The sequence below is a fragment of the Pleurotus ostreatus genome, assembly GCF_014466165.1.
Source record: "Pleurotus ostreatus strain PC9 chromosome Unknown scaffold_2, whole genome shotgun sequence".
NCBI classification, from domain to species: Eukaryota; Fungi; Basidiomycota; class Agaricomycetes; order Agaricales; family Pleurotaceae; genus Pleurotus; species Pleurotus ostreatus.
Window position 1 is genome coordinate 2,424,495 of NW_023503157.1, and position 27,548 is coordinate 2,452,042.

Below are 27,548 nucleotides of genomic sequence, written 5' to 3' on the forward strand. Positions count from 1 at the left end.
GCTATACCACTATCAGCACACCCCTGACACCTGAGCGCCTCCTATTCGACTTCATTTCCGTTTCCGCGTTTGTGTTTCTCTGCCGCGGGGGCGCCATCGATTGTCACCGCCAATTCTAATGCTGGTAGCGATGTTTCGACATTCGGGCGTCCAATCCAGAGGCAACTTCCTACGATGGACTCGACTGGACTCGTCTGGCCAATCGCTGACCATAGGACACATGCAAGCCAACGTCCCCATGCAACGGTCATCTCAAAGCATTTCCCGCTTACTCCCACTGACCGTTCACAAGAGCCTCATGTCCCAGGTTCCTTCCGCTCATCTCTAGTTTCTAGCTCTGGAACGAGTCTCTGATCTCTGAGCTTTGAGTGACCGTACAATTTCGTGCGTCGTGTGCACATTACACACATGTTTAAGTGGACTACTTGATGTTAACGAGATCGAGTTCAGGGAGTCCGAGATGTCTTGCGTCGTTTACGCGCATGCTCCACACCCACCCCAGTACGGCTCTGTGGAAAGGCCGGGTGATTACAGTCTACTTTCGCGGCTTACTTACGGTGTAACGGAACGGGCTTTACAAATCCACCGAAACTTCGATGATCTCCCATTTGACAAGGCGTTGCTAGGCCGAATATGGTCGGCCTCTTCTCGCACTTGCAGCTACTTGCAATTGCGCGCAGGCACTCATCGGGGCATGCGAAATGGAACGGGGATAAAGGCGGCCCCGAGGTACTATAGGTGCGTTGGATGTGCTTGGCAGTTTGAAGGCTGTATAGAGGATGGCCAATTTACCGCGCTCGCTGCTCAACCCTCGAATCCGCGAACCACAAGTACAGCATACACATACCATACACCACCTCGGAGGTCCGGACCCGGATGTCGTCAGCTTTTGTTAGCGTTCTCGTTCTGCGGTGCCGGAAGACTTTTTGGTCTTCTGAGAACGGGAGTCAATGGTGCCATTGGTTCTACGGTTTGGCTTCGCATCAGGACCAGCATTCCACAAGTTTTCTAGGAACAGCTAGTCTAACGTCGAACATCCAAAGGCGAGTGGTCGATAAAGATAGAACGGATAACATAATTTTGAGATCCGTCTTGTTTTATCGCACCAATCACATTATCACATATCCATACAAAGTGGCATCCTTGTTCACGCACACCCTCTGTGCTCACTATTTGCTGGTGAGAATATTGATGAGTATTGTCTGATATATTGATGGATTTAAATAGGTGTAGTTGTTAATTACCGTCATGTGTGTTTTTGTGCTAGTATCAGATCACCCCTGAGCGCTTGAACCACTCCTATTCAACTTCATTTCCGCGTTTGCGTTTCCCTGCTGTGGTGGCGCCGTCAATGTCAGCGGCAGTGGTGTGTGCGTCCAGGATCGACCTATCTATACTTGGCTGGCCCTGCCTCGTCCCGCCTCGCCTCTCAGGCTGCCAATCACCCGAGTCTTTCAAATCTAACGTCCCTACGGCCATTCGTCGCGAGTGCTCCCCCAAGCGAATTTCCTCTAACCATCCGCGGCAGCCCTTCCATCTCAAATTGAGAGAGCATTGCATGCTACCTTACTGCAAACAGAGTCCCCATCAACGGATGAGAAATTGGTGCATTGAATTTCGATCACCTTACTTGAGAAACATTCACGAAATCTAAAGCTTCAAGTTCCTTCCGTTGACCTCTCAACAGCTTTAGACCTACCTGCCAAACGCCTCGCTACCAAGTTCCTGGTCTACCTCCTACCAATTCCCATTCGCTGTGAAAGCATCAAAGTTCACCTCCCTTCCGAGAACTCTGAGCTCTGGAACGAGTCTTCGAGCCTCGAGTCTCGAGTGACTACACGTAGCCAGGTCGAATGACCTAGAGGCCAGACAATCTAGACAGCCTTGATACTCGGCTCCGTCTCGATGTTCATAACATTAAGCGTTAACCGTACATAAGGCTACTCGCAGAAGAACGGAAGTAACAGCCTCGGAGCCACTGACCATGGATTGTATTGCTCGCCTCCGCATCCCCGTCTCAGCTAATAGGCCGGAGATCGTCGGTTTCATAACTTTATTGTGTGTAACGAGTATAGCGGTGTAGTGGAGATGACGCCTTCATGGAGATGGTGCTGATAGACTTATTGATGGTGGAGACGGTATAGACGCAAACTCACGCCGTCTGATCGTATGCACGTTAGCATACGTAAGTATGCAGTTCGAACTTGTGTTACGTCGGATAGAAGAGCATTTGTCGCGGTTGAAGCCGTTGGATAGGATAACGTCGCGGAACACAACGTAGTATATGTCTGTCGTAGTCGTAATCTTACATTTTTGCCAGTCCTTTGCTTTCACGCCCACTCGGGCACGACGAGTTCAGAGGAAACTTCGTGCATTCCAACCTCATTATCATGGGAATGGAAGGGTGTCCACCCAAAGGTAGTTACGAGGAGATTACTAGCTTTACCCGTGCCAGTGGGTCGTGCCTGGTCACTTACTTCAGAAAGTCAAAGCCCTCCCCTCAAAGTCTGGAATAACGCTCTAGCGGAGAATCGTGCCCCGGAGATACGAGCCCCGGGTGTCAATCAGAGGAGGTTCTGAATTCTCACTGAGCAAGTTCTAACTTCTTGAAGCCTAGAACTTGGATGCTCCAGCTTCAAAATTCTTTGTGTCTGATAAGTTGTGTGATTCTCCATAAGATACACCCCGAGTATCAGAGTCCTATCATGAAGCATTTTTGAAACACTGGATCTGCACGGAGATTTCAGGCTGTACTAGCGAGTCTCTCGATCCCTTGTTTCTGACAAAGGTGAACAGTAACGGAAGGGGCAGCACAGTCCACAGTTCTCAGAAGAGAGCCATCAAGAGAAGTAGTACTATTACTGGCTATAGTCACGGTGAGTGGATATCAAGCATCGGAGTATCAACGTTCTTTTGATATGGGCTCCATAACCGCGCCGCGCCGCGCGAGACGGTCTTCACGAGGTGAAAGAAGTAGACACAGGCCCTGTATAGTATAGCGGCAATACCATGCTGTAGGTGCTAGGTGGGGTGCTTGTTGACCAGGGATATCAGTGGGAATAGAACCATTTAATCACCGTTGTCCCCCTGAGCACCTGAGCATCCCCTATTCGACTTCGCCATGCACTGGTTGTGCTCTTGCCGGCAGAGTAAACTTCTGAGTTCTGTCTCTCGTCCACGGGGCACCCTTCCCGTGACACTTTAGGCTTCCATTATCATCAATCTCAGTCATAAAACCCCATCGACATCGATGGCATCAATCATTATACTCTTTTTACAGAAATTGGCATCCAGTGGGTCGTCGCAACCAAGGCACGCACTCACGCGCACTGACCAGTAATATGCAGTCCGCTTATGTGGTGGTGTAATATAGCCACTTCTCCGAGCCTACTGCCTCGTTTCGTACCTCGTCACTACCAACATTGCCACGGACCCCATTCCCGCTTAGCGTTAACATCAAAAAGCAACGGTCCCTTGAGAATCTTTTCATAAAATTTCTAGCAACTCTCATCTTATGTTATTCTCTCCCGTGTCCGCCCGACGCATTATGATAGATAGATACGATAGCCCGTGCGCGGACGTTCGCGGGCGGCGGATATCCGCGTATCATCCGTAATGAACCACCAAATGAATGACTGCATAATTGAACGGGTCATAATCGATACGGAGCCGTTGGAGATCATTACATGCCTTATTAGCACTTGGTCATGGGGTGAGCACTCTGGCTCGAGGTGCGGCTTTGGATCGCAGGTCCGATCATGTCGGTATATTCAACTTCTGGGATCATTGCAATTGTGTCTGGACCTGACTATGTCCTTCGTCTTCGTCTCAGCGCAGTGTTGATAGTCGAACTCTAACTTCTTGTCATTAGATAGGTCATTACTACTAACCATGATGGGAGAGGCTTTAAGGGTGAGTTCGTGAAGATATCTATATTAAATCATTGATATTCTCACTTCTAGGTCAGCATGGTACATCGGGGGGTCCGTCTTTCGTCAACACCACCACGCACACTTGAAACCATCACTCTGTACCTAAGTAAGTAAGTAATACGCCGTCGGTAGCGCACACGCTAGTGATTGCACGACTTGTAGATGAGTGTAAATTAACACGCACGCATTTGGCAATGAATATTGCACAACATTTCTTTAATAAAGAAAGCCCTGAAAGCCCTGACATCTTTGGTTCCAAAGTCATCTAGCCACAGGGTCTTCGTGATGGCCTGCCCCACTGGAAACATACTAGATTGGTTGATGGCGTTGCTGTTGAAGTGCGACAGCCGAGATCGTGCTTACCACTATCTCGCAGCGTACGTATAGAAAATTTTGCATCAAACACCATACGATGTACCCCTATCATCGAACTTGCTTCCAACGCATTCTTAGAAGTAACTTCCAGAAAATGGCTATATTTGGATGATCACCGCCCGTCCACGATGCGTCGCCCGTAATCCCACAGACCCCAGTGTACTCAGTACCCCAGAGGCCACCGATCCCTCCACTAATCCATACGAGGGTGGCTCGGAGCTTGGATCAAGAGAATGTCAACGGATATACTGACGACATCCCACGTAGTACGCTAGGATTGAGTGTATTAAAATTTGCAATTTGTGGGGTACATATAGCTGTGGCGTCCGGAAATATCGTCGAGATGCTGTTGAACGACTCTACTACAGATCGGACACCGCTAACCAACGCGAAGTCACATTGACAAGAAGATACAAGGGTAATCAATTACACGAGACCGAATTGTACAATGTCCATTTGATATACAAGTAATCGTTTACGCAAGAAAAGTGAGCAGGTTCGCAAAAAAGCATTCAATGGAGAGTAAACCCGTCAACATCTTTCAGTAATCTTGATACGGTGGCAACTCGTCGTCGCTTGGTTTGTGATCCTTGGGGGGGTTCGTCGACCCTCCTTCCCTAAGTACCTGCTCCCTACGCTCACGCTCCAGCCTCTTCTTCTCTTCCTCTGCCGTCTCATATTTCGCTGGTGCTGGTCCTCCCGCCTCAGCAGCAGGGGGCGGGGCCTCTCCGGTTTGGGCGGGGACACCAGTTACACCACTGCCACCCGAGACAAGTAATTTGTCTCTATCCTCACGTTGGAGACGTCGCTTCTCTTCTTCGGCACTCTCGAATTTGACGGCACCCGAAGGAGGTCCGCCTATCGCCGTATTGGGTGCAATCGTAGTAGTAGCACCACTGCCAAATGGATTTACAGGAGCCCCAGCAGTCGGTGACGCAGATTTCAGATCATGCAGGGAACCACTTTGAGGACCCGGCCCGCCAGCACCAGCAGCCACGGGCACACCTGTCTCAGCGACAGTAGGTAGTTGAGGAGCAATCGGCTGCAATGGATCGGGGGAGACGATTGGTGTTCTGAGGGTATTAGTTGTAGGGCTCGCCGATGTTGGCGGTATTGTCACAGGTGATTGATTGAGAGTCATTGGGTTGATGGGAGGCGAGGTTGGGTGAATATCAATTGGTTGGACAGGCGGGGGTGGTTGAGCTTGCTGCTGCTGTTGCTGTGCGAAAGGGGGATGACTACCAGGTGGAGGTGTAACCGGCAATCCAGGCAAACTAACAGAGGAGTTGGAAATAGAAGAAAGTTCGCTCGCATGAGTTTCACCGAAGCTACGAGTGTCGGAGCGACTCAGGTCAGCCCCGGGTTGGGGGAGGAGGTTGATGTGTCCAGTCTTGTAGTTGTCGAGCGCGCGTTGAAGGGAAGCACGCGCAGCACCGGTAGCTTGTGCGCCTGTGTAAGGGTGGGAGGGCGTAGGCGGGATTGAAGGCAGAGCACCGACAATGGGGTTCGCGGCCTGCGACAGGAGTACTAACTTCTCTGCGTACTATGGATGCAATCAGCATATGCAATAAACGCAAAGAAAATATGGTTTACCTCTCTGATGGCTTCCCATTTGAGTGTCTCGCCTTCACGGAGAGCTTTGCGCTTCAAGAGTTCAATTTCTTTCTCTTGACTAGCGTCATCCGCCTCGGCTTTGCGAATTTGGTCCTTGATTTCAAGAATCTTCTTCTCACCGCCTTTAACTTGGTCGTGCTCGAGCTTAGCAAGTTGGGCGTGCAAGCCGGCGCGCAAATTTCGGCGAGGTGCAAGACTAGCCTCTGCGTCTCTGAGAGCCTTGAATGGGATGCGTGCAGAGTCTAGCTTGAGAGCGAGAGACGATGCGAGCGCGCCTTGCACAAAGTTAAGGTATGCGAGACGGTCTGAGACTAGATGTGATTGGAATATGAGACAAAGGTCAAAGGTCAGGGGATTATCAGACGGACCATCTTTCAAATCCTCGTCTTCATTCTGGCCCCAAGTATAAAGCTCCTTGCTGTAGTTCTTAGCGTCGCGTGCAGCGCTATCGAAATCGATTGCAACGCCCTTCGCGCTAGTAATGATTCTCTGCGCAGGTGTCGTGCTCGAACTATTGAGTTCAGATTGTGTTACGATAAGATCTGTGGGAAAGGCATTTGCGACTCACGAGTATTGTTGCTGGAACGATCTCAGCTGGTACTGAAGTGATTCAAAAGCATGCGATCTGTGGCCACCTTGAGCAGCAGCTTCGTTGGCAGAAGGCTGAGTCGAGCCGTCGGGACTGACAGGACGGCCATGGCCACCAACGTTGGGCAGATGGCCAGCGAGGGGAGAGGCGTTGATGGCAGACTGAGCCTTGTCAGCGATGGACGCAAGGAAACCTGGGACTGGCATGATTGTTATGGATAAAGGACAAGTGGCTGATGAGGATCGCTTTTATACCTGGAGCGCAGCAGAGCAGGTCCCTTGGTGTCGTCATAGCCTCGGCGCTAAAATTCTTTGGCTGTGTCGTCGGATTTCATTAAAGTATTTATGTCAACAGAAAAGAAAGATCCAGTAAAATGACTATAAGTAAGCACGCCAGAATGGCTATAGCACAACGTCTGCGAACGGTCGACGTCTTACACAACAATCTTCTTCGCCTTGCCTTTCTTCTCCGAATCTTTGTGGGACAGGAACTCTACTTCCGTCGCTAAAGGCGCAGCCAGCTTTTGGCCTTCAGCATAGCCCAACACCTGCAGTTTGAAATGTCGTCCAATTTGTTCGATCCGCTTCCGCAGTGGGTCATCCTCTGCCTGCGACGGAGCAACACGAGTCCAAATGGAAACACGGTAGAACTGGGGTCGCGTAGACACGATTACACCTGTAATAACTGGTTCTGGGGGCGACCCAGCAAGATCAGCTTTGGTGAGCTCGGGATCAAACGTTTCTCCGATCGCTGCCAGCATCTGAGACACAGTGTAGAAGTAAGTGGCGAGAACTCGACGGTATAGAGGAAACCAACCGTATAAAGCCACATCTTGTCTATATTGCTTCTATTCTTGTCTTTGGGGAGCTGGATGCTCCACTTCCCACCATTTTTGTTAGCTTCGTCTTCCCAAGCCGGGATGATCCCTTCCTACAGTGAAATGTGAGCATACCGTAATGGATTAACACAGCTGTCTTACTTTGAATAAATAGTAGTTGGCCTTCTGCGGTAGTTGAGAAGGTGGCACAATGTTGTTGTAGAGCCTAGCAACAAATAAGAGATCGACATCAGTCACAGCTGACAAGGGAAGCGATCTGTAGCTACCCCCAGAACTCCTCCACACTGTCGAAGGTAATGACTCGTTTGATGTCCTCCATCCATCCTTGGGCAGCGGCAGCACCAGGGGTATTAGGAGCAGGAGTTTGTGGGAAGGCGGAAATGGGGGTCTGGGGCAGGTTACGCCCCTTCGTAGCAGGTGAATCAAACCACAGAGTCCAGGCAGAGTACAACGGATGCTAAACCGAGTATGAGTCAGATAAGCGTCCGGCAGCTCCGAGTAAGCGAGAAAAATAGATACCTTGACATTGAAATGGGTAGGATCGCTGAAGACGGTACGAAGGCCGTCTGCCTGAGCTTGCATGTCTACCTCTTGAACTTCGCCATCCTCGTCATCGTTAGAGGGCACACCGGGGTGATCGGAGAGGGCTGAAGAGAGCGCAGCTCTCGAGGCTTGGAGCGCTGGACCAGTCAGCTGAGAGGCAACGGCGGTCATTACGATGAAAGGATAGTAATGTGATGTTCCGGGGATAGCTGGGTATTTCGGTGAGGTGCAGCCAAAAGAAATAAAGAACCGTGATCGATGTTTGAAGAGAAAAGCAGAGGGCAGAAAATCTGGCGCAAGTTTTGGTGAGACGGGTGAGTAAGTGAATGAGGAGTGAGTGAAAGTGTATGATTTGCTATTGACTTTTGGAACGGTGAGAAACTCAAATCCTGCCATGTGGCATTTTCAGCGTCCGCCCCTGCCGAAAATTATCTGATAAGATCCTGACTGACGCACTTCCTTCCGCACCGCCCAAGTCTCCCGGTTCCCTCGCCTCCCTCGGGACAAAAGCCCTCAGAATGGATCCCTTCCGGGCAAAGCTCGTCGCAGCGGCGACAGGCTCTACACTGACCGCCCTTACCAGTATGTGGAGAGTCACGGCGTACCATACGGCATCCCTAACTCACGAATCATATTTTAGTGACTCCTTTCGACGTGGTTAAAACGCGACTGCAGACGCAACCCGTCCGTCCACCACCTCTATTTCCTGTACCGCCTTCAAACATATGTTGCCAGCCGGGCAGCGTCACCTGCGTACGGAACATGTCGTCTCTGGCTCGGCCATTGAGTCAAGCCGGCGAAGAGCTCGTATGTATATGGGATCATGGAGTCTTCAAAACAGAACGTGTCAATGGGTTCTTCGATGCTGTACAGCATGTTTGGAGGGCGGAAGGTATGAGAGGATTGTGGAAAGGCGCGGGCACGACGCTGTGAGTGCAATGTGTGAATTCCACGCACGCAGGCCGCTAATTTTACCCGGCAGAGTAATAGGCGTGCCTTCGTCAACATGTTACATGCTGACTTACGACCATCTCCTTCGCAATGTCATCCCTCAGCTAATGCCGTATCCCCTGCTCGTCCCCCTCACTGCGGGCATTGTCGCACGCTCCACTATCTCCTCAATAACCTCGCCGCTGGAACTCATCCGGACCAACCTTCAATCCACACCACTATCACCCGGAACCCCACATACACTGCGCTCCGTTCTAACATCTACACGCTCCCTCGTTAAAAGTCAAGGCGTGCTTTCGCTTTGGAGAGGGCTTGGCCCGACGCTTTGGCGAGACGTTCCGTTCTCAGGGATCTACTGGGCGAGCTACGAATCTTGGAAGGGTGTCTTTGCTCGGCGGCAGAAGGAGGGCGCACTGATAGCGTTCATTTGCGGAGCTGTGAGCGGCACAACAGCGGCACTGATAACTTCACCCTTCGATGTCTTGAAGACTCGACGGCAGGCCTTCGTCATGTCCGGAGCATCTTCGTCAATAACGGGGACTATTCCGCTGACAACGGAGATTTTACGCACCGAAGGCGTCTCAGCCCTGTTCGCTGGTTTACTTCCTCGAATAGTGAAGATTGCACCTGCATGCGGCATAATGATAGCGTCCTTCGAGGTGATACTCTTTTCAGCCAATCTAAATGCATCGTTGTACTCAATCATACTTACCAGGGCGTTGGAAAATTCTTGGCTAACTAAAAACGCATCATCACACAATTATCCCTACTCATCGTTAGACCCGATATTACGACACAATGGAAATAGTACTATTAATGTTCATATAATGATGCATACACCGCAATCTAAATGCATAGATCCAACTTCCATCGGACAGGCGAGGCTACCTAAGTTTGTTCATCTGCTTGTTAGCAGCCGACATCTTCCCGCCAACGCGGTCTACCTCGTTGTTGAGATCGGCTAACATGTCGATTTGAAGAGCTATTTCACTCCCAATAGCTTCACCAAGATGTCTTTGTCGCTGGAGGATCGTAGTGAGCTGCGAGAGTTGTTGATCTTGGCCTTGTATCTGGTTTTGTTGCAGCTGCAATAGACCATGGTCGTCCAGCGGACGTGTTTGAGCTGTTTCCTGTGCTGGCTGCTTCGCCGCAGCACCAAACACCCGGCTGAATGGACGTGATGTGCTGGTAGAACCGAGAAGGGCCTCCCTCTCCGACTCCGGCGCAGGATTCAACGCCGAAAGCCCTCCGGTAGCAGCTGCGCTAGCACGAGAAGCCGAGGACATCTTCGCGATGCTAACCATCTTCCCCAGCTTCTCGCAGTCATCCTGTAACCGTGATACCATATCCGTCCGCCTCTGCAGCTCCCCCTCACTCAGACCTGACTTGGCCAACTCCTCCAGCCCCATAGCAAGTGCGCCTATGCGGGTAAGCACACCGGCGAGCTTCTTCTTCGCGTTGACGTTGGACTTGTGCGCAGCTACGACGTCGGCGCGGTCAGCCAGTGCGTCTCGTTTGTTGATGTCGGCGCGGATGTCGCGGATGGAGTTCTGGAGCTCGATGTGTTCATCCAGCCAAGAAGACGAGGAGAACTGAGTTATCGGGCCCCCATTGGTGCCACCTTGCCGACCTATTGGCACCCCCAGGAAGTCTTTGAAGGCGAACGAATCCCGCCACTTTTCATCCTTCGCGCTGACTATTGCTCGCAGGTACGACTCGAGGCCCAGTCGACGTTCCTCGAGTAGTTTCTCGTTGTTGTGCGATCGGAATAAAGCGAACTTATGCTTGGGAGGTAGAGGGTTGGGCGGTGGAGAGCCAGTGGACTTTGTGAGTTCCGTGTGCAGATCGTCGAACTCGGAGTATCTCCTCCACATATTCCACGACCGCACATGTGCTTGAATCTCTATTCTATACACGACATGTATTTTGGGTTCCGTGCGTTCTTCGTAGCCTCGGATGTAGATGGCTTGTATAGCAGACATGAAAGTACAGGAATAAGCAAGGATCGGAGCCGGGCTACGTACTGGTGTAATAATTAATCTAATCTAATCTGCACGAGCGCCTGACACGATCACGAACCTTGCGCCTAGTCCAACATAGCAAGAGAAAATATGAACGGATAGCCACCATGCAAACCCTCTCGGGCTCAAGAACCCCATGAAACCAGGAAATACGTCCTCTGAGATATCCTCCATCTTGACATCCACGTAGCCTATCTCTTCCATAACACGAATGTAGTCCGTTGTGGAGATAATGTTCTCGCCGGGCATGAAATGCGCTGCTTTGATGAGGAGTCGGTTTGTACGACTGGATAGCGCCTCGGGAGAGAAGCAAATATCGGTAAGTGCTATACGCCTTCCTTTGGTCAATTTACGGAGGCTTTGAGACAGGAAGGCACGCCTGCTGTGGAAATGATAAGCACAGTCCAATGCCAGGATGGTATCGAAGGTCGTGGACACTTTTGGGTCGAGGGGGTGCTTATAAGCGACTGGGCTAAATACAGCGTCTCCGTGGTACAAGGTGACAACGGAAGCTGATTCAGATTTTTGCGTTTGCGACGCTTGCAAGGCATGTACACGATCGGACGACCTCTTGTGGTGGCTAAAGAGGCTGGTAATGCCGGTAACCGTGGCAGGGCGGGGAATATGAGGGCAAGACAGAAGGAATATGAGTGATTCCCCAGTACCATGTCCGACGTCTAGTACAAACGGTCAACGCTAACAATATCAGCAAACGACGGGAATACGTACCCAGCACTCTGTCTCCCTCTCGGTAGCCAGCAGCTAACGTGAGTTTCAGAGCCAATGCTAGAGCCTGGGGTGAGTCGAGTTGATTCGCAGAAATGCGCAACACCGACCTTCACATGCTTCTGGGAAAACCTTAGCATTCTATGTGGGGGTCTGCTCGTGAGTACAACTCTCGTTGGTAGCTTCGACAACAAACCCTCCAGAAACCCATGTTCAACCATTCAGTTCTCGGCGGCTCGTCGCCGATTTGGTTCAATGATAGATGGAATAGATCATATGGGTCCTTGGAGGTCTTGTATAACCAGTAAAAGAGACCTAAGACAGGCAGGAGGATGCTAACAAGTGTCCAGGTATACATCGAAAGCGCCGCAATGAGAGGAAGAAGATACGGTAGTGGCCTGTATTGGCCTGGGAACTGTTTGGCCCTCGCTGTCGAGTTTATGTCGGTCTCAAGATGATGATAGTATCAGAAAGGATCACTATGATGGAGGCGTGGTTGACTATACCTGCTTGGTGTATAATGACCCTCTTCTAGTTTGGCCTTCATGCTATCCATGAGCTCCCCATGGGAAGCCTTGAGTGTTCTGGTGATCATCGGCATGTTGAGGAAGAATGCCTTCGATGAAACAGAGTAAGAAGCATCCAAGAATAACAAGTAGACAAGAACAGCTCACCTCAACAGTGGTCTCCTCACTGACTTCGGTTTTGCCTGGCTCATCGCTCACGGGACGGGCTCTCCACTTCGACCATAGTCGCGTTCCCAGACCGGCCTGCGTTTCTGTGTCCACGCCATCATCGCGGATGGAAAAATCGCATGTATAGGATATTACTGTCTTGAAGAAGCCGAGGAGCGAAAGTCGGTCGCGTATGGTATAGTGGTTTGGCTTTGCGGGTTCCGCGCTCCAACCAATGACGAGGGGATTCAGGGTGATGAGAAACACCGGGTCTTGGATTGCCTTCAATGCCTCCTCCGAGGGCACGTTCAGCACTCGCGAAGCGGACACCGTGAACTTGAGGAAAAATGGCCACATGCTGAATTGAACGTTGGAAGACGGAGAGCGCTCAGTTGAAACTCGGGAATAGGTAAAACACTCCTGGAACTTGTCCTAAAGGTGAAGAATACACATAAGTCTAGATATACAGCTACATGCCGAAGTACATGATGAGGATCCGTTTATATTATCCAATTAAGGTGCTGGAGCAGGTGTATCAGGTTTCTGTGGAGGCTCTTCCTCTTGTTCGATGGCGTCGCCAATTGCAACTGCGCCAATGACATATCTCAAGACATCACTTAGAGTGATAATGCCTAGAAGCCGGCCTTTCTTGCCGCCTCGCTTTTCTTCCTCCTGGGTAATCGAAAGTAAGTACATGGAAAGAATAGGGAACAGACACTGCTTACATCTCCTTCGACGACAACCAGCCGATGGACGCGTCTCTTCTTGATGAGTTCTAGAAGAGTGCCCAATGAGTCGGAAGCAGTGCAAATGATGACACCAGGGAAGTCGGGCGAGCGTTTGGCGAGGGCTTCAGAAATGGTGAGATCCAGGGATTGGTAGGCTCCAAGACGGACAAGAGTCTACGCGATCATTGTTAGCCCTCGTGTTCAGAGGATACCACATTGATGGCTGACTTACGATAACATCAACGGTCTCGTACATATTAAGGACGACCCCATCATCGTCGATTACAGGGACCGCAGAGATAGAGCGTTCCGAGAACATGTGCACGACGTCAAACACGGTTGTGCTCAACTTCGCGGTGGCGATAGGGTGGTATGGATTATCCGAACCAGCGGAGTCACGCGAAACATAGGTGCCTATTTTAAGTTTGCGAAGAGACAGATTGAGTTGCTGAATTTCTTTGATACACTATGGTGACTTGAGTGTGAAACATCGATCAGAGACAAAAAGCCTACGTTGATAGATATGAATTTGAGGAGGCGATATTGCGTGAGCACGGAAACGATGACTTCATGGCCAGTATCTGTGTCATTGTCAAGAAGGGGTAGCCGCCGCGCGTGTGTCTGTATCAGTAACTTGGCGGCATCGTAGAGGGAGCTTGCAGGGTGTTCTCTATGCAGTGGAGGAGTAGCTACGCCTAACTCCTTCTCGATGTCTGCGGAGAATCTTTATCAGAGGTCTGTAATTCAGTTATAGTGGCGTACCTCGCAACGATTCTAGTCTAAAGGTTTCCACATCTGCCGCGGCCGTAGCCCAGTTTGCCGTGTGATAGTAGTACTGGATCAGATGGATGATGTCTAGGACTGTGAGCATGCCGGCAAAGGTTGATGTATCGCTGTTCCACAAGGGGGCTGAGACGACACCTAAGAAGAGGAGTTAATTAGTGGATGTACATTGGGGTGAATATGCCATACCGTTGAGAAGTAGGCACTGTAAAGCTTTCTTGACATTGAGCTTTGTATCAAGCACGATGAGCCTGAAGCTGACAGGGAAAGCATCATAATTTGTTCGACTTTTGAGGAAAGTCCGGATAGCGGTAAGGGCTTGATCGTGAGACTCCTGAGACTGGTACGGTGGGAGATGGGATATCCCGCGACGACGGGTTGAAAGTTTTCGCTTGGATGTCGACGTCGGGGAGAGAGCTGAGCTCATCACTGTAACAATATGAAATAGACTAACTGCTTAATTATCACTTTACAGCTCGCTGATCACTTCACTACTTTCCCACGGTCAATAAACTATCCCTCGGAAATCTCCGTTCGGCGTGATGGCCATCCTTTTACGCACACCGCAGAGTTGATCACAGCTCTCGAGTTCATTACTACCATCATCTTCATTGCTTACATGGCACAGGCCGTGGCGGCCCAACGACTCGACGATTTCCTGGAGCACTCTCCAGACGCACACATCATGCGAGATATGCTGGCCCACATCTCTGAAGCAGCCCAGACTCACGCCCAGGAGCCTCCACCGTCTGCTCCCCAAGATGCACTACTCGTCCTGCTACCGCTACTCATCGTTTTATCGACATTCTTATTCCTCTTATTGCTCTTCCTCGTATGCGTACTGCTCATGCGCCGGCGACGGGGTATCATGTTGCGTGAGCATGATGGCCCTGTCGACATGAGCAGGGAAGAGCTCGTAGAAGGCGAGGGCGGGTTCGAGGGCGTTGAATCACGCTGGTTGGAAAACGTTGGCGAGTCAGTCCGCAGAGAATACCTACGAGCCAAGGGTAAGTCGCCTGGGGTGATGTTTATGTGATTCTGACACACAACGACCAATCACAGAGCACCAGCTGCAGTACGCCCCGAATTCCCTTCCGACAGATATCACATTATCGCAATTTCTATCAATTCAAGAGAAAGGTGTTTCTGCTTGGTGTTTCGAACCCGACTTCGATACGCTCAATTCGTTGCTCGTGCATGCGCGTACCGAGATAACATTCCTGCCTGATCCAGCAAGCTCGTCTTGTGTTCAGTCAAATCTCCCTCTGCCAAAGCTGAACGAGGTTTACTACTGGGAAGTCAAGATGTTTGATCTTCCAGTAACCACAAATGTCGCAATCGGCCTAGCTACGAAACCTTATCCCACATTCCGACTTCCAGGCTGGAATCGTTACTCAGTTGCCTATCACTCCAATGGTGACAAATCCCACAACTATCCATTCACAGCGACTTCGTTCGGCCCGCAACTCAAGGAAGGCGACGTTCTTGGCGTTGGTTATCGCCCAAGGACGGGCACGGTGTTCTTCACCAGGAATGGGCGAAAGACGGAGGATGCGTTCGTTGGCCTCAGCAGATGGAATCTGTTCCCAACGATAGGCGCTGATGGGCCTTGCAGTGTTCATGTCAACCTGGGCCAATCAGGGTTTGTGTTTATCGAAGCCAACGTTAAGAAGTGGGGACTTGCGCCTAGCGTGGGAACACTAGCACCGCCGCCTGCGTATGGCAGCGAGCGCGGCAGCATTCTTTTGGACGTGGGCGGGGGTGTTCGACCCTCAGGCGAATCTTTACATAGTAGTCCTGGAACGGCAATTTCCCCGCCGCCCCGCCGGTCACATCGCTCTCGACTCGCACGTCGACCGCAGACGACCGTTCCTGCTGCTTCTTCGCCTCTCCGTACATCCGATATACCTCACACACCTCTCACACCACCGCCGCCTATCACGCCGATAGAAGAGGATCCTGATGAGGCCCAACCTGGACCCTCCAACTCCCGATATATATCCCCATCCGACCTCTCTTTCCACGCCCCTCCAAGCACTAATCTACCGCCCTCTCCTGGAGGTGGCCCTCATGAATTGGATGAAACGCGTAGCACCCGAACTTCGCCGATGTCATCGACGCGGTCCTTATCCCCTGACGCTTCAGGTGCGAGTCGTCCATCTTCATTTTCCGCCCCTCGGCGTCGACAACACTCGTTTACTCACATGATCGCCTCGTTAAATCCATCCTCAGACGCGGAGCAAACGGTTCAGGTACATCTACCTCCCGAATCTCCAATGAGCCCGAACCCGCCAACACCTAATCATCGTGACATCCACCTGCAGGCCCTCTCACGTCCACGCAATAGCGATGAGCGTAATCATGACGAGCTCATACCTCCCGATACGATGTCCAGAAGAGACCCTCCCGCGTACTCTCCCCTCGATGCGTATACCTATTCGGAGGGTGTTCACATCGACCTCCCCGCCGAGGTTATCGCGGCGGCTCTAGAGGGAAACTCTTTGCCCGCAAGTATTATTGGACAAGGAACTTCGCGCTCGGATCGTCGTAGTAGGAGGAGATAAGGATTCATCGCCTGGCAACGTATCTATTCGTTTGTATATTGTGTATTGTGAGCTGCAGGTTTCTTTATGACTGTCCCATCTATAGTAGCATCAAGCAAGTACCCCACCACCCCACTGTGTTTGTAGTAAACCTTTTTAGACTTGTAGTCTCCTGCCTTTAGTACCGACGTATATTTCGGAGGCTTTCATGGACTATCGGAATTCTCATGGCATCTCACTGACATCCTTAATGACTGATGATGCTTGAATTAAGAAATGGAAGGAACGCCAACGCTGTCTCAAATTTAAGGCGCAGGTGTCGCTATACGTACAATTTATTTCTACCGTTAACATTCCGACTGCATTGATCTAAGGTTCCAATCGCTTGGGGTCTCTTGGGAACATCGAGGCCCGCCTGATGTTGTTCAACTTCAGGAAGAGCATGAGAACACGTTCCAGGCCGATACCTCCTCCACCATGAGGAGGGCATCCCAAGCGGAAAGCATCGACGTAAGATTTCATCGAATCCGGGTCAACACCCTTCTCGCGCATTTTTTCACAGAGGAAGGCGGAGTCGTGGATACGCTGAGCCCCAGAGAGGATTTCTTCACCTCGCATGAAGAAATCGTAGGAGTTGGACAATGTCTTCATTCACAAGTTAGACAAGTGAAGATAAAGATAAAATAGCACTTACTGGGTCATCAGGGTCCGGCATCGTATAGAACGGACGAAGAGCCATAGGGAATTTGTCGATAATATAATAATCAGTGTCGTACTTAGCCTTGATTATGCGGCCAAGCCGCTTCTCGTTCTCGGTACTTGGTGGCCCGTTAACTAACCAATCGTAATACAGAACTATGGGCTTACTCGATATCATCTTGAGGTCCTCGTTCAACGCCGTCGGCAACGAGGAGATCGTTAGCTTCCTTAAAGGTTATCTTGAGTGTTCCTTCTGGCCCCTCACGCCATTTGAACTCATCAGCTGGGAACTGCTTCCTGACGATGTCGATCTCCTTGCTATACTTCTCCTTCAGACCCCGGAAAATGGCCAGGAATACGCTATCCAACAATTCCATGACTTCGTGATAGTGCTCTTCTATCGTCATTTCCAGATCGAGGCCCATGAATTCGGTCATATGACGATGGGTACGGGAGTTCTCTGCACGGAAAACAGGGCCGATTTCGTATACACGCTCAAAGTCAGCAGCGATAGCCATTTGCTTGGCTAGCTGAGGCGACTGGGCAAGGAACGCGTTCCCTTTGAAATAGCCGACTTTGAATACAGACGCGCCAGACTCGGTGGCCGCGCCCTGGAGCTTAGGACTGTGGATTTCGATGAAACCGTTATGGTGGAGATGCTGGCGGAATAGTTCTCCGATGGCAGCCTGAAGCCTGAAGACGGCCTGGCTTGTTTGGGTCTAAGAACATGATTAGTGAGGAAACTGAAGGCGGATATAGTGCATGAAGGGCTTACGCGAAGATCGATGACTCGATTGTCTAAACGAGTCTTGAGCAGTACGCGATTGAATTGGGGTTGAGCAGGGTCTTGCGTAGCTTGCGCGTCTTCCTGCTTCTCATCATCCTCGTCCTCGGGTTCATCGCCGGTCGTAATAGGACGCGTAGCATCTTCAATGGTAAACGGAAGGCGCGCCTCTAACCCAGAAATGAGATAGAGCTATAACTGCACGTTGGTATGACTAAGTGGCTTTATTCAGAGAGATAGTACCTTGGAGACGTGGATCTCCACGTCGCTTACACTTGCGCTCTTGATTGGTTCTGGCGCCTTGGCCACGACCCCTTCCACCAAAACGATGCTTTCATCGGAGAGGCCAGCTGCCCATTTGACCATCTGCTTAGAGACTTTCTCCGGAGCGACGACAAGCAACGCCTGAACGGAATCGGTTCGCTGGCGAAGGTTCAAGAAGACCATCTTGCTCCCTTGAGCACGAGATGTCTGCACTCGGGCTCGTAGCAGGACCTGCTCCCCATCTCGATCAGCAGACAAGGTGGAAATTTGGATGCGCGTTTGATTCGTTCGCGTTTGAGACTGATTGAGTGGAAGTTTTCCATACAGTTCTGCAGCAAAATCCTAAAGACAATTTAATCGGGTCGGACTAGGAAGTAGATAATGCAATAACGTACAACTTCGGCTGCTTGTTTCTGGGCATCGAGCTCCTTTTGCTTAGCAGCTTTCTCTGCGGCCTTCTTCTCCTTTTCGGCTTGCTTCGCCCTCTTCTTGAGCTCGCTTTTGGTTGGGCCGGCTTGACCTTCCGCGTCGACAGCTTGAGCTACCCTATAGATATAAGTAAGATAGGAGTCGAGATCGCATCAATAGAAAGCCTACGGCTCAGCTACGGTAGGATTGTTGTCCGACATTGTAGTTTGGTCAGGTTCTGTGAAGCTTCTAATCTACAGGCAGGGCGAGTGAGTCAAGACGATGATAGTCAATTGCCAAACTCTATACAGATCGATAACTTAAGAGTACCTTGATCACGGCGAAACCCTACCGTAGGGTTAGGAGTAAATCGGTCTGGCGCTCTCGGCTTTCCGGCGAAGGTACTTAAATCCACTGCGTTCAAAGTTTAAACCACCTCACCTTACCTCCACCTCAGCACACTCCCCCGTTACACGTTCTTTCCTCACCATGCTTGCCTCGACATTGGCCCGACGCACCGCCTTTGAAGTTAGCGGAAAGGCACTGAGAGCAGTGTCTACTTGGTCAGCTGTTCCAGCCGGTCCTCCCGATCCCATTCTCGGTAAGAAGAATTGTGTCTAAAATTCGATTTCGGTGTTCTCATTGCCTCCGGAAACCTTTGGGCCGTGTTTTTATTGGATTGCATCGTTGCTTTACGTATTGCCAGGCGTCACCGAGGCCTTTAAAGCGGACAAGGACTCCCGCAAAATCAACCTTGGTGTTGGTGCTTACCGCGACGAGCATGGCAAGCCTTACGTTTTGACCAGTGTCAAGAAGGTACGTTGCCTTTTCCGGATCCATTGGGTACTCACTGAGCGAGTGCGATAACTAGGCTGAGCAAATCTTGACCGCGTCCAATCCTGACAAGGAGTACCTTCCTATTACCGGTCTCCCCGAATTCACGAAGGCTGCGGCTAAGCTCGCGTATGGCTCAGAGAGCGTGCCGCTCCAAGAGGGCTCCGTAAGTTTCCTGCCTCGATTTTCCCGTTTAGTTTCTTACGCTATACTTGCAGATCGCCGTCACCCAGTCCATCTCGGGAACTGGTGCTCTCCGCATCGGAGGTGCTTTCCTTGCTCGTCACTATCCTCATTCAAAAGTTATCTATCTTCCCGTACCTTCCTGGGGCAACCATACTCCCATCTTCCGGGACTCCGGCCTCGAGGTTCGTGGTTACAGGTATTTCGACAAGAAAACCGTCGGCTTGGACTTTGAAGGCCTTAAGGCGGATTTGAAGGTTTGTACGCGATCTAAGTCCGACGTTTGTGGTAACTGAACTCGCGCTTGTGGCATCCTTAGGCGGCTCCAGAGCAATCCATTATTCTTTTGCACGCTTGCGCCCACAATCCCACCGGTGTCGACCCCACGCCTGAACAATGGGCTCAGATTTCTGACATCGTCAAGGAGAAGAAATTATTCCCCTTCTTTGACATGGCATACCAAGGCTTTGCGTCCGGCTCTACGACGCGCGATGCATTCGCTGTGCGCCACTTCGTTTCCCAAGGCCACCAAGTTGCTCTCGCCCAATCCTTCGCCAAAAACATGGGTCTCTATGGCGAGCGTGTGGGTGCCTTCTCGCTGACTACTAGCGACGCGGCCGAACGCGCTCGCGTAGACAGCCAGTTGAAGATTGTCATTCGACCAATGTACTCCAACCCTCCTCTGCACGGTGCTCGCATTGCTAGCACCATCCTGGGAAACCAAGAACTCTACGCTGAATGGGAAGGCGAGGTCAAGGCCATGGCCGACCGCATCATCGGCATGCGAGAGAAACTCTACAACACCCTCACCTCTGACTTGAAAACCCCTGGAGAGTGGGGACACATCAAGAGTCAGATTGGCATGTTCAGGTGACGCTCCCTGATTGCTCTTTAGTGATAATAGCATACTGAGTTGAGATGATGCCATAGTTTCACTGGACTTTCGCCTCCTCAAACGAAAGCGTTGGCTGAGAAGGCCCACGTATACATGACCGCTGATGGCCGTATTTCCATGGCTGGATTGAACAGCGGTAACATCGAATACTTTGCGCAGAGTGTAGATGCTGCTGTGAGGGGAAACCTTTAGAGCCGTCCTTATATCCAATAGATACGTTTTAGATTTCTCCCCGTGCTCTGTTCCTGATAAGGGGTTATCTGCTTGGACTAAAGTGGTAATAAATAATCCAAAAACGGAATTGGAATTCAAATTGAAATCCCTAGAGGCTTTGGATTGAAACTCGCCTTTCCTCTCTTTCTTTCGCTCATCCATGTCCTCTCTCCAGATCCCCCTTCCCGTCTCATTCCCTCGCGCTCCCTCCCCCGCTCCCGCCATCCCGGGGGCCTGGCCTACCACTCCCCATAATCGCTTCGCTGCGGACAGCTCATTTTCTATGTCCATCTCCAGCAGCACCTCTCGCAGCCTTGCTGAAGCGCAATCGTCAGACTCGGTTCAGACCAGCGACAGCACACTGGCACCTGAAGACGAATCGCCGCTGTGGTCCAAGGTGAGTATGCCGAGGCACATCCTACCCCAACCCAGTGCCTAGCAAATTACGCATGTAGTTCGATACTAGCAGCACTCTTGCTTCGTCCGCGGTGAGTGCCTTAATCGTTCTCACCAGTCCGAACCTAAAATTTGACTATATTGAAGACCAATTCAAGCCAGGGCCCACTATTTCGCCACGATCACAAGAAAGAAAGCCTGCAAGTTTCACCGTTCACTCCAGTCAAATGCACCGCAGCCGTGGCACAAGGCGGCGACTTCAGCGAGGTTCAAATGGTGCGCATATACGCATATATTCTTGAACTTGATCATCGTACTCAACCTTAAAGTAGACTTCGTCGCCTTCCATACGTTATCGAAGCAGTCCTCCCAAGAGAATTTCCATCCCACCATCGTTGGAGCTCTCCCGTCTGTCCCCAAACGAGTTTGCGTCGACTAGAAACTGTACCACAACTTCCCAGTCTCAAGCTTCACCTACATCAGTACCCTCTCCTACGACGCCAGTCACTCCCACCTCGCCAATGATTTTTGCATCCCCTCCCTCCCAACAGGCCTACCCATTTTCATCTCCAGAACAAAATCTTGACACCACTTGCTCGTCGTCGTATGAGGACCACTCTTTGGACACCTCTTACGGTAGCGAAATCATCGACGGGACGATTGCCTCTCTGGCTCGGCGAATAGACCGCCCGCCGCTGTCCATAGAGACTAACGAAAGTGACAATCTGATCTCCGACGTCGAATACGATGCATCTACCGAAGCGCGTACCAGAGATCTCTCTTCGAGCCCAGATACATCAGATCATGTCCCATTGGCTCACACCTTGGGCAATACCGTTCCGACCGATGTCGGGAGTACGGACAGGTCGTTAAGATCGTCGCTTGAGCTTCGTTCCCAAGAAGCCCCTGCACAGCAATGGACACTTTCCTTGTCTGCGGCATCCTTGGGCTATTCTGACTCAGAAGCTTTCGCCGCCGCAAGGTCACCTAACTACGGGACTATGTCCTTGTCCCCAGCATCTTCATACGGCGTCGAAATCGACACAGATGCCCTCGCGGCCGGTCATGCAATCATCTTGCCAAGGCAGAATTTCTCCCCAACTTCCTCTTCCTTCTCCTCCCCAATCATTGAGCATCGCGTGGCCCTGACGGAAGCCAATGTCTTGGGTTTGTCAGAAGCAAGCTCGAGTGAATTACGGGACACAGGTGCGGCTGAGTATGCAGCTGCAGTTGTATCGTCAGCTTGGGGTTCGGATGGTCACGACGGCTCAGGTCATTCATCAGCCTTGGGCTTGCACCTGGACGCGCGCGACACAACGCTGCATAGGGTACAGGAAGATGGTCTGAGAGCCCACGATGCAGTCGAAACGGAAGAAAGTGGTGTCTCGTCGGTACGTATCACAGATCTAGTAGACATCGAGTTTCATGCACCGCCAAAACGAGGGGTGCTGCAGAAAGTCATCAATTACGGTGCCCAGATGAAGAACTTCTTGACGACCAAGAAAAAGAAAGTACAAGGCGGTAGACATTCTTTCCACCATGAGGACCATTATGTTCCCTCATTGTGGCAAGAACCTTTGGCCCAACGTTCCCCTGCTCCCCGCGATTCAGAAGCAATAAGGGATGACAGAAACGTCGTACCACTTCCTAATATCGAAGAGTCCTCCTCACACATCAACATGCATATTCCCCCTCCTTTGATTCCTCCGGGATTGCATGTGAGTCCTCGTTTTTTGGTATTTGTTGGTGTTCACTGACTAACAGCCGCTGGTCCAGTCTCCTTCTTCCAACAAGAGAAAGACTGGTGCGACATATGGTTCACCCAGACCCAGTGTCCGCGCACAAACCGTGGCTTTACCTCCTCCTGTAATCAGAGTCAGCTCGCCTTCCCCCTCGGAATCAGTTCCCCCCGTTAACTTGGAAGTACGACGGAGAAGACGCCAACGCCCTTCATCAACCATTCATCGCCTTTCGTTCATGTCATTGTCACGCACGCAGGCGCGCCCGCCCTCTAGTGCACAACCTTCCTTCTCGACTAGGCGTCCTAGCGATGATGGGTCCAGTACCAACGTAAGGACCTCCGACATAGGCAGTGCTCCAAGGAGGTTCAGCTACGCCGACACCAGACCAGATGTCAACCCATCCTTCCTGCACCCTTCCAGAGCCAGCATGTCCAGGTCATATACTACGTCCATGGCGCCAGTGGAGAACCTACCCTCTATCACTCCAAGCAGACAGAGCGGACGCCGTCGTTTTTCACTGTCTACCGTATCAAGCCTTTTTCTGGGTCGCCAGCCTTCTTGACCATTGCCTACATTTGACGCCATAAAGCGCTCCTTTATCCTGCAAGTGCCCCGCGTTCATTACGGAATCTTCACCGCCTCAAGCCCTCGTCTTTCGCAGGCCAAACTTTCGAGAAGCCAAAGCAATTAGCGTAAGAATACATAGCGTAAAGACTTAAATATCTAGATCCTCGTCGGGATCGTCGTCGTCAATGTCGTCCGCGGAGTCCGGGTCATAGAAAATTGCAGCGCCTTGGATGGGATCGGGTTTGCCTTAGATTATACGCGATGATCAGCAAGCTCGTAGATAGGAATCAAGCTTATAACATACTTTCGTGCGCATACGGGAGAGGCACCTGCGCCCGGGATTGCTGCTGCGAAGGAGTGAGGTTCAAGTTGAAAGACACATTTTGAGTCGGATCGGGCGCAGACTAGCAGATAATATCAGTGCCGTAGAGTATGCTGGAGATAATAAACTGTGCCTGTTCTACGGTCTTCTTGGCTGCGTAGATCTTCTTCAGGCTGCTGAGTTCGCTCAGCTCGACATATATATTGTGCACCATACTCCATCCTTCAAGAAACCGTTCCACGCTGCGCCGTCGAGACGTACTCTTTCCCCCATACCGCACTAGAATCTGGACTATCATTTCCTCCTGGCTACCGGAGCCCCGTCCTTCCGGACCATAGACTAAGCGATCCGTTTCGGAGGCTCGTTCGCTGAAGGGAAGAAACACGCCCCAGAATTTGGGCTCTGGAGAGAGGGGGGGAGGTGGCGTTAAGTATTCCGTTGCAAGGTGGGTTAGGAGGACGGGTGGATAGACTGTAATATGAGTCAAGGACGGGGAAAAGGAGGATTGGACGAGGATGGGTTGCGGGGTGATGGTATGGATGATGAGGCGAGATGGACCTAGGACAAGAGAGCGTTCAACAAAGCCCCAGATAGACGGAGAAGTGTAGATGTACTTGGCCAGGATGCAACGATGGAGGCCAATTCACGGAGGAATTTGATTGTCTCTGCATCAGACCCGAAGTCGGAGGTGAGAGTGTCTACTGAGTCTATGACAATACTCAAAGCTCCTGCAGGAGCTGTCCACAGATCGAATGAGCTTTATGCATAGGTAGTATTACACCTGTTCACTGACCTTTCTCAATGGCAGCGATGATGGTTGTCCGTACATCTACATCATCTGTAGAGTATCCTGGTACACAATCCAAACAATCGTGCACTTGCACATCTTCGCGAGCACCTTCGACGAGATCAGAAGGGGGATACAGCAGGCAAAACAGTAACGTTGATGTCTGCGATTTCACCGCTAGCAACGATCTGAGAATTGGGAGAGCTGATTGACTGCTCGATGACTGAAAGAGCAGAAACTGTTGTTCTGGCTGAGATTTATGTAGAAGCGATCGAAGGGACATGATGATGCCAAGTCCGACGTGTGTATGTAACCGAAACTAAAGCGTCGACTGCCAAGTACTCCTGTCTAATGAATACAGCTCAACCTTCCAACGCAACACACCAATCCTTTTGATTTCTTTCACGACGCGGAAGCCCAATTTCTTATACGCCTTCTCAGCGTATGTCGACATGGAAGACCCGACTACCTCTATCCGTTCCAACTTGTCGTCCCCTTCAAAAGCAAACATGATGGCGTGTTTCAAAAGGTCTTCCTGAATTTCAGTAGGACGGTAGGGCTCGTCAACGAAGAAGTGGCGTATGGTCGCGACAGATGAAGTGCCCTTTTTACGCTTTTCCGAGGACTTTTGGGCAGGAGCAGTGTTCTGACTGTCCAGCGACGCGTCGAGGGCTAGAAGCCCGATAAACCGCTCACCGAATTCCAGCAACCAGAATCCAGATGAGGGCGACCGAGAGTAATACTCGGAAATATCGACTAAGTCGGCGCCTCGGATGGCCTCTTCCGCGTTAGCTTCGAAATATGGGCGATTATGCCTACAAGTTGTCTTGTAAGTTCTCCTGTGCCGAGCGAAATGATGTCCGTACTTACCAATCGATGTAAAATATGATAGGGAGCGCCATGCATGCAAAAGCAGGAAATGGCTGTAGGTAGCTCAATACCGTATCCGCCGGCCACCAGCCCATGTATTGGATGAACGCGCTCGACAGCCCCACCCATAAGCTAAGTGCCAACCAATGGGTCGAAGCTGGAATCCAAACGCAAGGATGAGCGACGTGCCCCCCCAATCAGCTAACCGCCCCCACCAGTATAGTTGGCCACCGCGAGCTTGCTCAAATTAGCCTTGCTAATGGCGAACTGGGCGAGCTTCAGGTCATCGGGCTGGAACTTGCGGATTCTTGCGTCGCTGTTCGCCATGGTCGCTGGTACAAAGGGTGACTGGTCGTGTTCGCATCGCCGACGTCTAGTAGGATTTGATGGTGTGAACCCTCTGCAGCCTACGCACGTTCGTAGAAGTTGGGCGCCTTAGGTTACCCCTAGACGCCCTCCTGTTCCCTCCTGTTTTCCCCTTTGCCTCCTATTTGCCTCCTCCGCCTCCGTGTACCCGATTTCCGGTTTAAGCGACAACCATCGGTTACATCGGTTCATACGGAGGGCAGTCACCAGGTCTGGGTCTATCCTCGATCTAGGCTCCTAAATGTGAGAGTATAAGAACTAGTTGATACTCTAGAATACTGCAGACCTCGAGCCCCCTCATCTACTATGTTGATCACCAAAGAGTTTCGCGACGTCCCTTCTCAACTCAACGGAGGAAAGCCAATCAGGATCTTCATCATTTCACCAGTCGTTCCAAACTACCCCCAAGCAAAGTTTCCAGGTTCATTTCACCTTCATCGCTTCACTGATCAAATGGACTGATCTCGACGTCTAGGCGTCGTTTGCTTCAGGTAATCGCTCTGATATGTGATCGTCTGTGCTAGAGTGTTAGCTAACTATCCCCAAGTGAGATCTACCAAGTTACCGGTCCTGTAGAACGATATGCTGGGCAGATCGCCAGCCAAGGATATGTTGTTGGTAAGTTCAGATCTAGTTGATCGAGTGATCATCTATGAAAGCTTATGGACTCCTGTTAGCGTGTCCTTCCGTCTACCATGAGTTTGAAGGCCCCGAAGCAATCCCTTACGATACGGAAGGTACGCTGTAGTAGATGCTCGCGTTCTACTGTATCACCCATCCCCACGGTTGTCTTCATCAAGGAACCGATCGAGGGAACAGGTACAAGGTAGAGTTTGTAACCTTGCAGGTTCGAACAACCATACTGAAATATCCGGCTATACTAGATAGAGAAAGAGATCGCGGGTTATGACGAGGTAGAGTGAACATACTTCTTGCAGGATAGTATTGCATCTGACAAGACGCACGCTAGGACTTGACTCTCACTGTTGACCTGCTGACTTCTCTCAGCAACTGCAACGGTCGCATCGCAGGTACGAGGATAATATCGAAGGTAGTAGCCCTCTTAATGACAGCTCGTCACGCCAGCAACTGGAATGTGCCTTGGAGGTCATCTTGTACGTCGTCTTCATTCTTCTTATCTACATCGCATGCTTACTGCTTGCACTTATGGTCCACCAGGCATTCCGGGTAAGCAACTCCAGCTACGTTAAAGTCCCAAATGGTCGCGTCAACTCATCGAACATTTAGGCCGCTTTCGATCCTCGCGTCCTTGCCTCCTTCTGTTTCTTCGCGACTGACATCCACAGCGCCACCTTGGGCAAGGGAAAACAAGACAACACCCTCATCAGAGTCCGGAACGGCGATCTAGAAGGCAAAGAAGTTGTGGTACGTTCTCCACGTTCTCTCTCCCCAAGCTAGAGTAGTAGTGTTGGGTATACTGAAGCAGTTGGGTTTTGTTCGTTCGAATAGATGATCTTCGGAAAACAAGACACGCATGTTCCCCGCGAAGGACGGGACCTCATTCGCAAAACCCTCGAGGACGCGAATGTCACAGCAACCGTGCGTCTACAGTCCTTCTCAAATTCAAACTGGCCCCGCTCAAATTTCACTGGTATTGCTAATTGCAGTTCATCGAGGTGCAAGCCCAGCACGCTTTCATTCGCGACGAAAGCTCCAAGGGCCGATGGGACGCCGCGTTGACTCGTTCTATGTTCACGTTCCTGCTGGAAGTGTTCGAAAGGACCGTCGGAAGGGACTTGGGCCCTCGAGTGGGCAACCAGGCAGAGCCCGAGCACGTCTGTTAGGTGGCTTGCTCTACAACCAACAATTTTTGTAGTAGTCGTTTTCACAACGAATGAAGATGAGTATATATGTGCAGTATGGAGAATTTCTGGACCGTG

General features: G+C 51.0%; 13 protein-coding genes across 13 annotated transcripts; 5 read left to right on the forward strand and 8 right to left on the reverse strand.

Moving 5' to 3' along the window:
* Positions 1-4,848: 4,848 nt before the first annotated feature.
* PC9H_003695 (uncharacterized protein) lies at positions 4,849-6,716 on the reverse strand (the record flags this gene model as incomplete). The annotated part of the gene is made up of 4 exons (XM_036773288.1): positions 4,849-5,850; positions 5,901-6,232; positions 6,290-6,432; positions 6,490-6,716. The coding sequence occupies 4 exons, from the start codon at positions 6,714-6,716 to the stop codon at positions 4,849-4,851; spliced, it is 1,704 nt and encodes a 567-aa protein (XP_036634761.1).
* Positions 6,717-6,943: 227 nt separating this feature from the next.
* On the reverse strand, positions 6,944-8,062 carry TIF45 (eukaryotic translation initiation factor 4E; the record flags this gene model as incomplete). Its single annotated transcript, XM_036773289.1, has 5 exons — positions 6,944-7,270; positions 7,327-7,440; positions 7,490-7,553; positions 7,615-7,805; positions 7,868-8,062. The coding sequence occupies 5 exons, from the start codon at positions 8,060-8,062 to the stop codon at positions 6,944-6,946; spliced, it is 891 nt and encodes a 296-aa protein (XP_036634762.1).
* Positions 8,063-8,409: 347 nt separating this feature from the next.
* Positions 8,410-9,584, forward strand: PC9H_003697 (uncharacterized protein; the record flags this gene model as incomplete). Its single annotated transcript, XM_036773290.1, has 4 exons — positions 8,410-8,473; positions 8,532-8,820; positions 8,874-9,501; positions 9,558-9,584. The coding sequence occupies 4 exons, from the start codon at positions 8,410-8,412 to the stop codon at positions 9,582-9,584; spliced, it is 1,008 nt and encodes a 335-aa protein (XP_036634763.1).
* A 142-nt stretch (positions 9,585-9,726) lies between these two features.
* PC9H_003698 (uncharacterized protein) lies at positions 9,727-10,824 on the reverse strand (the record flags this gene model as incomplete). Its single annotated transcript, XM_036773291.1, has 1 exon — positions 9,727-10,824. The coding sequence occupies one exon, from the start codon at positions 10,822-10,824 to the stop codon at positions 9,727-9,729; it is 1,098 nt and encodes a 365-aa protein (XP_036634764.1).
* A 63-nt stretch (positions 10,825-10,887) lies between these two features.
* PC9H_003699 (uncharacterized protein) lies at positions 10,888-12,620 on the reverse strand (the record flags this gene model as incomplete). Its single annotated transcript, XM_036773292.1, has 6 exons — positions 10,888-11,540; positions 11,593-11,649; positions 11,700-11,730; positions 11,786-11,997; positions 12,091-12,205; positions 12,264-12,620. 6 exons carry the CDS (start codon positions 12,618-12,620, stop codon positions 10,888-10,890), a joined length of 1,425 nt encoding a protein of 474 aa, XP_036634765.1.
* Positions 12,621-12,776: 156 nt separating this feature from the next.
* On the reverse strand, positions 12,777-14,201 carry SNF4 (AMP-activated serine/threonine-protein kinase regulatory subunit; the record flags this gene model as incomplete). Its single annotated transcript, XM_036773293.1, has 6 exons — positions 12,777-12,935; positions 12,989-13,165; positions 13,224-13,457; positions 13,505-13,704; positions 13,754-13,900; positions 13,943-14,201. 6 exons carry the CDS (start codon positions 14,199-14,201, stop codon positions 12,777-12,779), a joined length of 1,176 nt encoding a protein of 391 aa, XP_036634766.1.
* Positions 14,202-14,393: 192 nt separating this feature from the next.
* Positions 14,394-16,338, forward strand: SSH4 (Rsp5p-dependent ubiquitination, sorting of cargo proteins at the multivesicular body; the record flags this gene model as incomplete). Its single annotated transcript, XM_036773294.1, has 2 exons — positions 14,394-14,781; positions 14,837-16,338. The coding sequence occupies 2 exons, from the start codon at positions 14,394-14,396 to the stop codon at positions 16,336-16,338; spliced, it is 1,890 nt and encodes a 629-aa protein (XP_036634767.1).
* Positions 16,339-16,686: 348 nt separating this feature from the next.
* DPS1 (aspartate--tRNA ligase dps1) lies at positions 16,687-18,693 on the reverse strand (the record flags this gene model as incomplete). Its single annotated transcript, XM_036773295.1, has 7 exons — positions 16,687-16,962; positions 17,012-17,135; positions 17,185-17,735; positions 17,792-17,992; positions 18,044-18,406; positions 18,460-18,610; positions 18,662-18,693. 7 exons carry the CDS (start codon positions 18,691-18,693, stop codon positions 16,687-16,689), a joined length of 1,698 nt encoding a protein of 565 aa, XP_036634768.1.
* Positions 18,694-18,961: 268 nt separating this feature from the next.
* Positions 18,962-20,576, forward strand: AAT1 (aspartate transaminase aat1; the record flags this gene model as incomplete). Its single annotated transcript, XM_036773296.1, has 6 exons — positions 18,962-19,073; positions 19,179-19,288; positions 19,344-19,472; positions 19,525-19,746; positions 19,809-20,359; positions 20,420-20,576. The coding sequence occupies 6 exons, from the start codon at positions 18,962-18,964 to the stop codon at positions 20,574-20,576; spliced, it is 1,281 nt and encodes a 426-aa protein (XP_036634769.1).
* Positions 20,577-20,757: 181 nt separating this feature from the next.
* On the forward strand, positions 20,758-23,314 carry PC9H_003704 (uncharacterized protein; the record flags this gene model as incomplete). Its single annotated transcript, XM_036773297.1, has 7 exons — positions 20,758-20,994; positions 21,053-21,085; positions 21,141-21,269; positions 21,326-22,711; positions 22,758-22,916; positions 22,992-23,063; positions 23,120-23,314. 7 exons carry the CDS (start codon positions 20,758-20,760, stop codon positions 23,312-23,314), a joined length of 2,211 nt encoding a protein of 736 aa, XP_036634770.1.
* A 136-nt stretch (positions 23,315-23,450) lies between these two features.
* On the reverse strand, positions 23,451-24,694 carry PC9H_003705 (uncharacterized protein; the record flags this gene model as incomplete). The annotated part of the gene is made up of 5 exons (XM_036773298.1): positions 23,451-23,548; positions 23,607-23,706; positions 23,767-24,182; positions 24,239-24,361; positions 24,418-24,694. 5 exons carry the CDS (start codon positions 24,692-24,694, stop codon positions 23,451-23,453), a joined length of 1,014 nt encoding a protein of 337 aa, XP_036634771.1.
* Positions 24,695-24,730: 36 nt separating this feature from the next.
* Positions 24,731-25,608, reverse strand: PC9H_003706 (uncharacterized protein; the record flags this gene model as incomplete). The annotated part of the gene is made up of 3 exons (XM_036773299.1): positions 24,731-25,226; positions 25,282-25,438; positions 25,497-25,608. 3 exons carry the CDS (start codon positions 25,606-25,608, stop codon positions 24,731-24,733), a joined length of 765 nt encoding a protein of 254 aa, XP_036634772.1.
* Positions 25,609-25,953: 345 nt separating this feature from the next.
* Positions 25,954-27,452, forward strand: PC9H_003707 (uncharacterized protein; the record flags this gene model as incomplete). The annotated part of the gene is made up of 12 exons (XM_036773300.1): positions 25,954-26,068; positions 26,123-26,138; positions 26,195-26,265; positions 26,325-26,384; positions 26,448-26,473; positions 26,532-26,561; positions 26,618-26,678; positions 26,734-26,762; positions 26,827-26,835; positions 26,896-27,033; positions 27,118-27,207; positions 27,276-27,452. The coding sequence occupies 12 exons, from the start codon at positions 25,954-25,956 to the stop codon at positions 27,450-27,452; spliced, it is 822 nt and encodes a 273-aa protein (XP_036634773.1).
* Between the last annotated feature and the right edge of the window lie 96 nt (positions 27,453-27,548).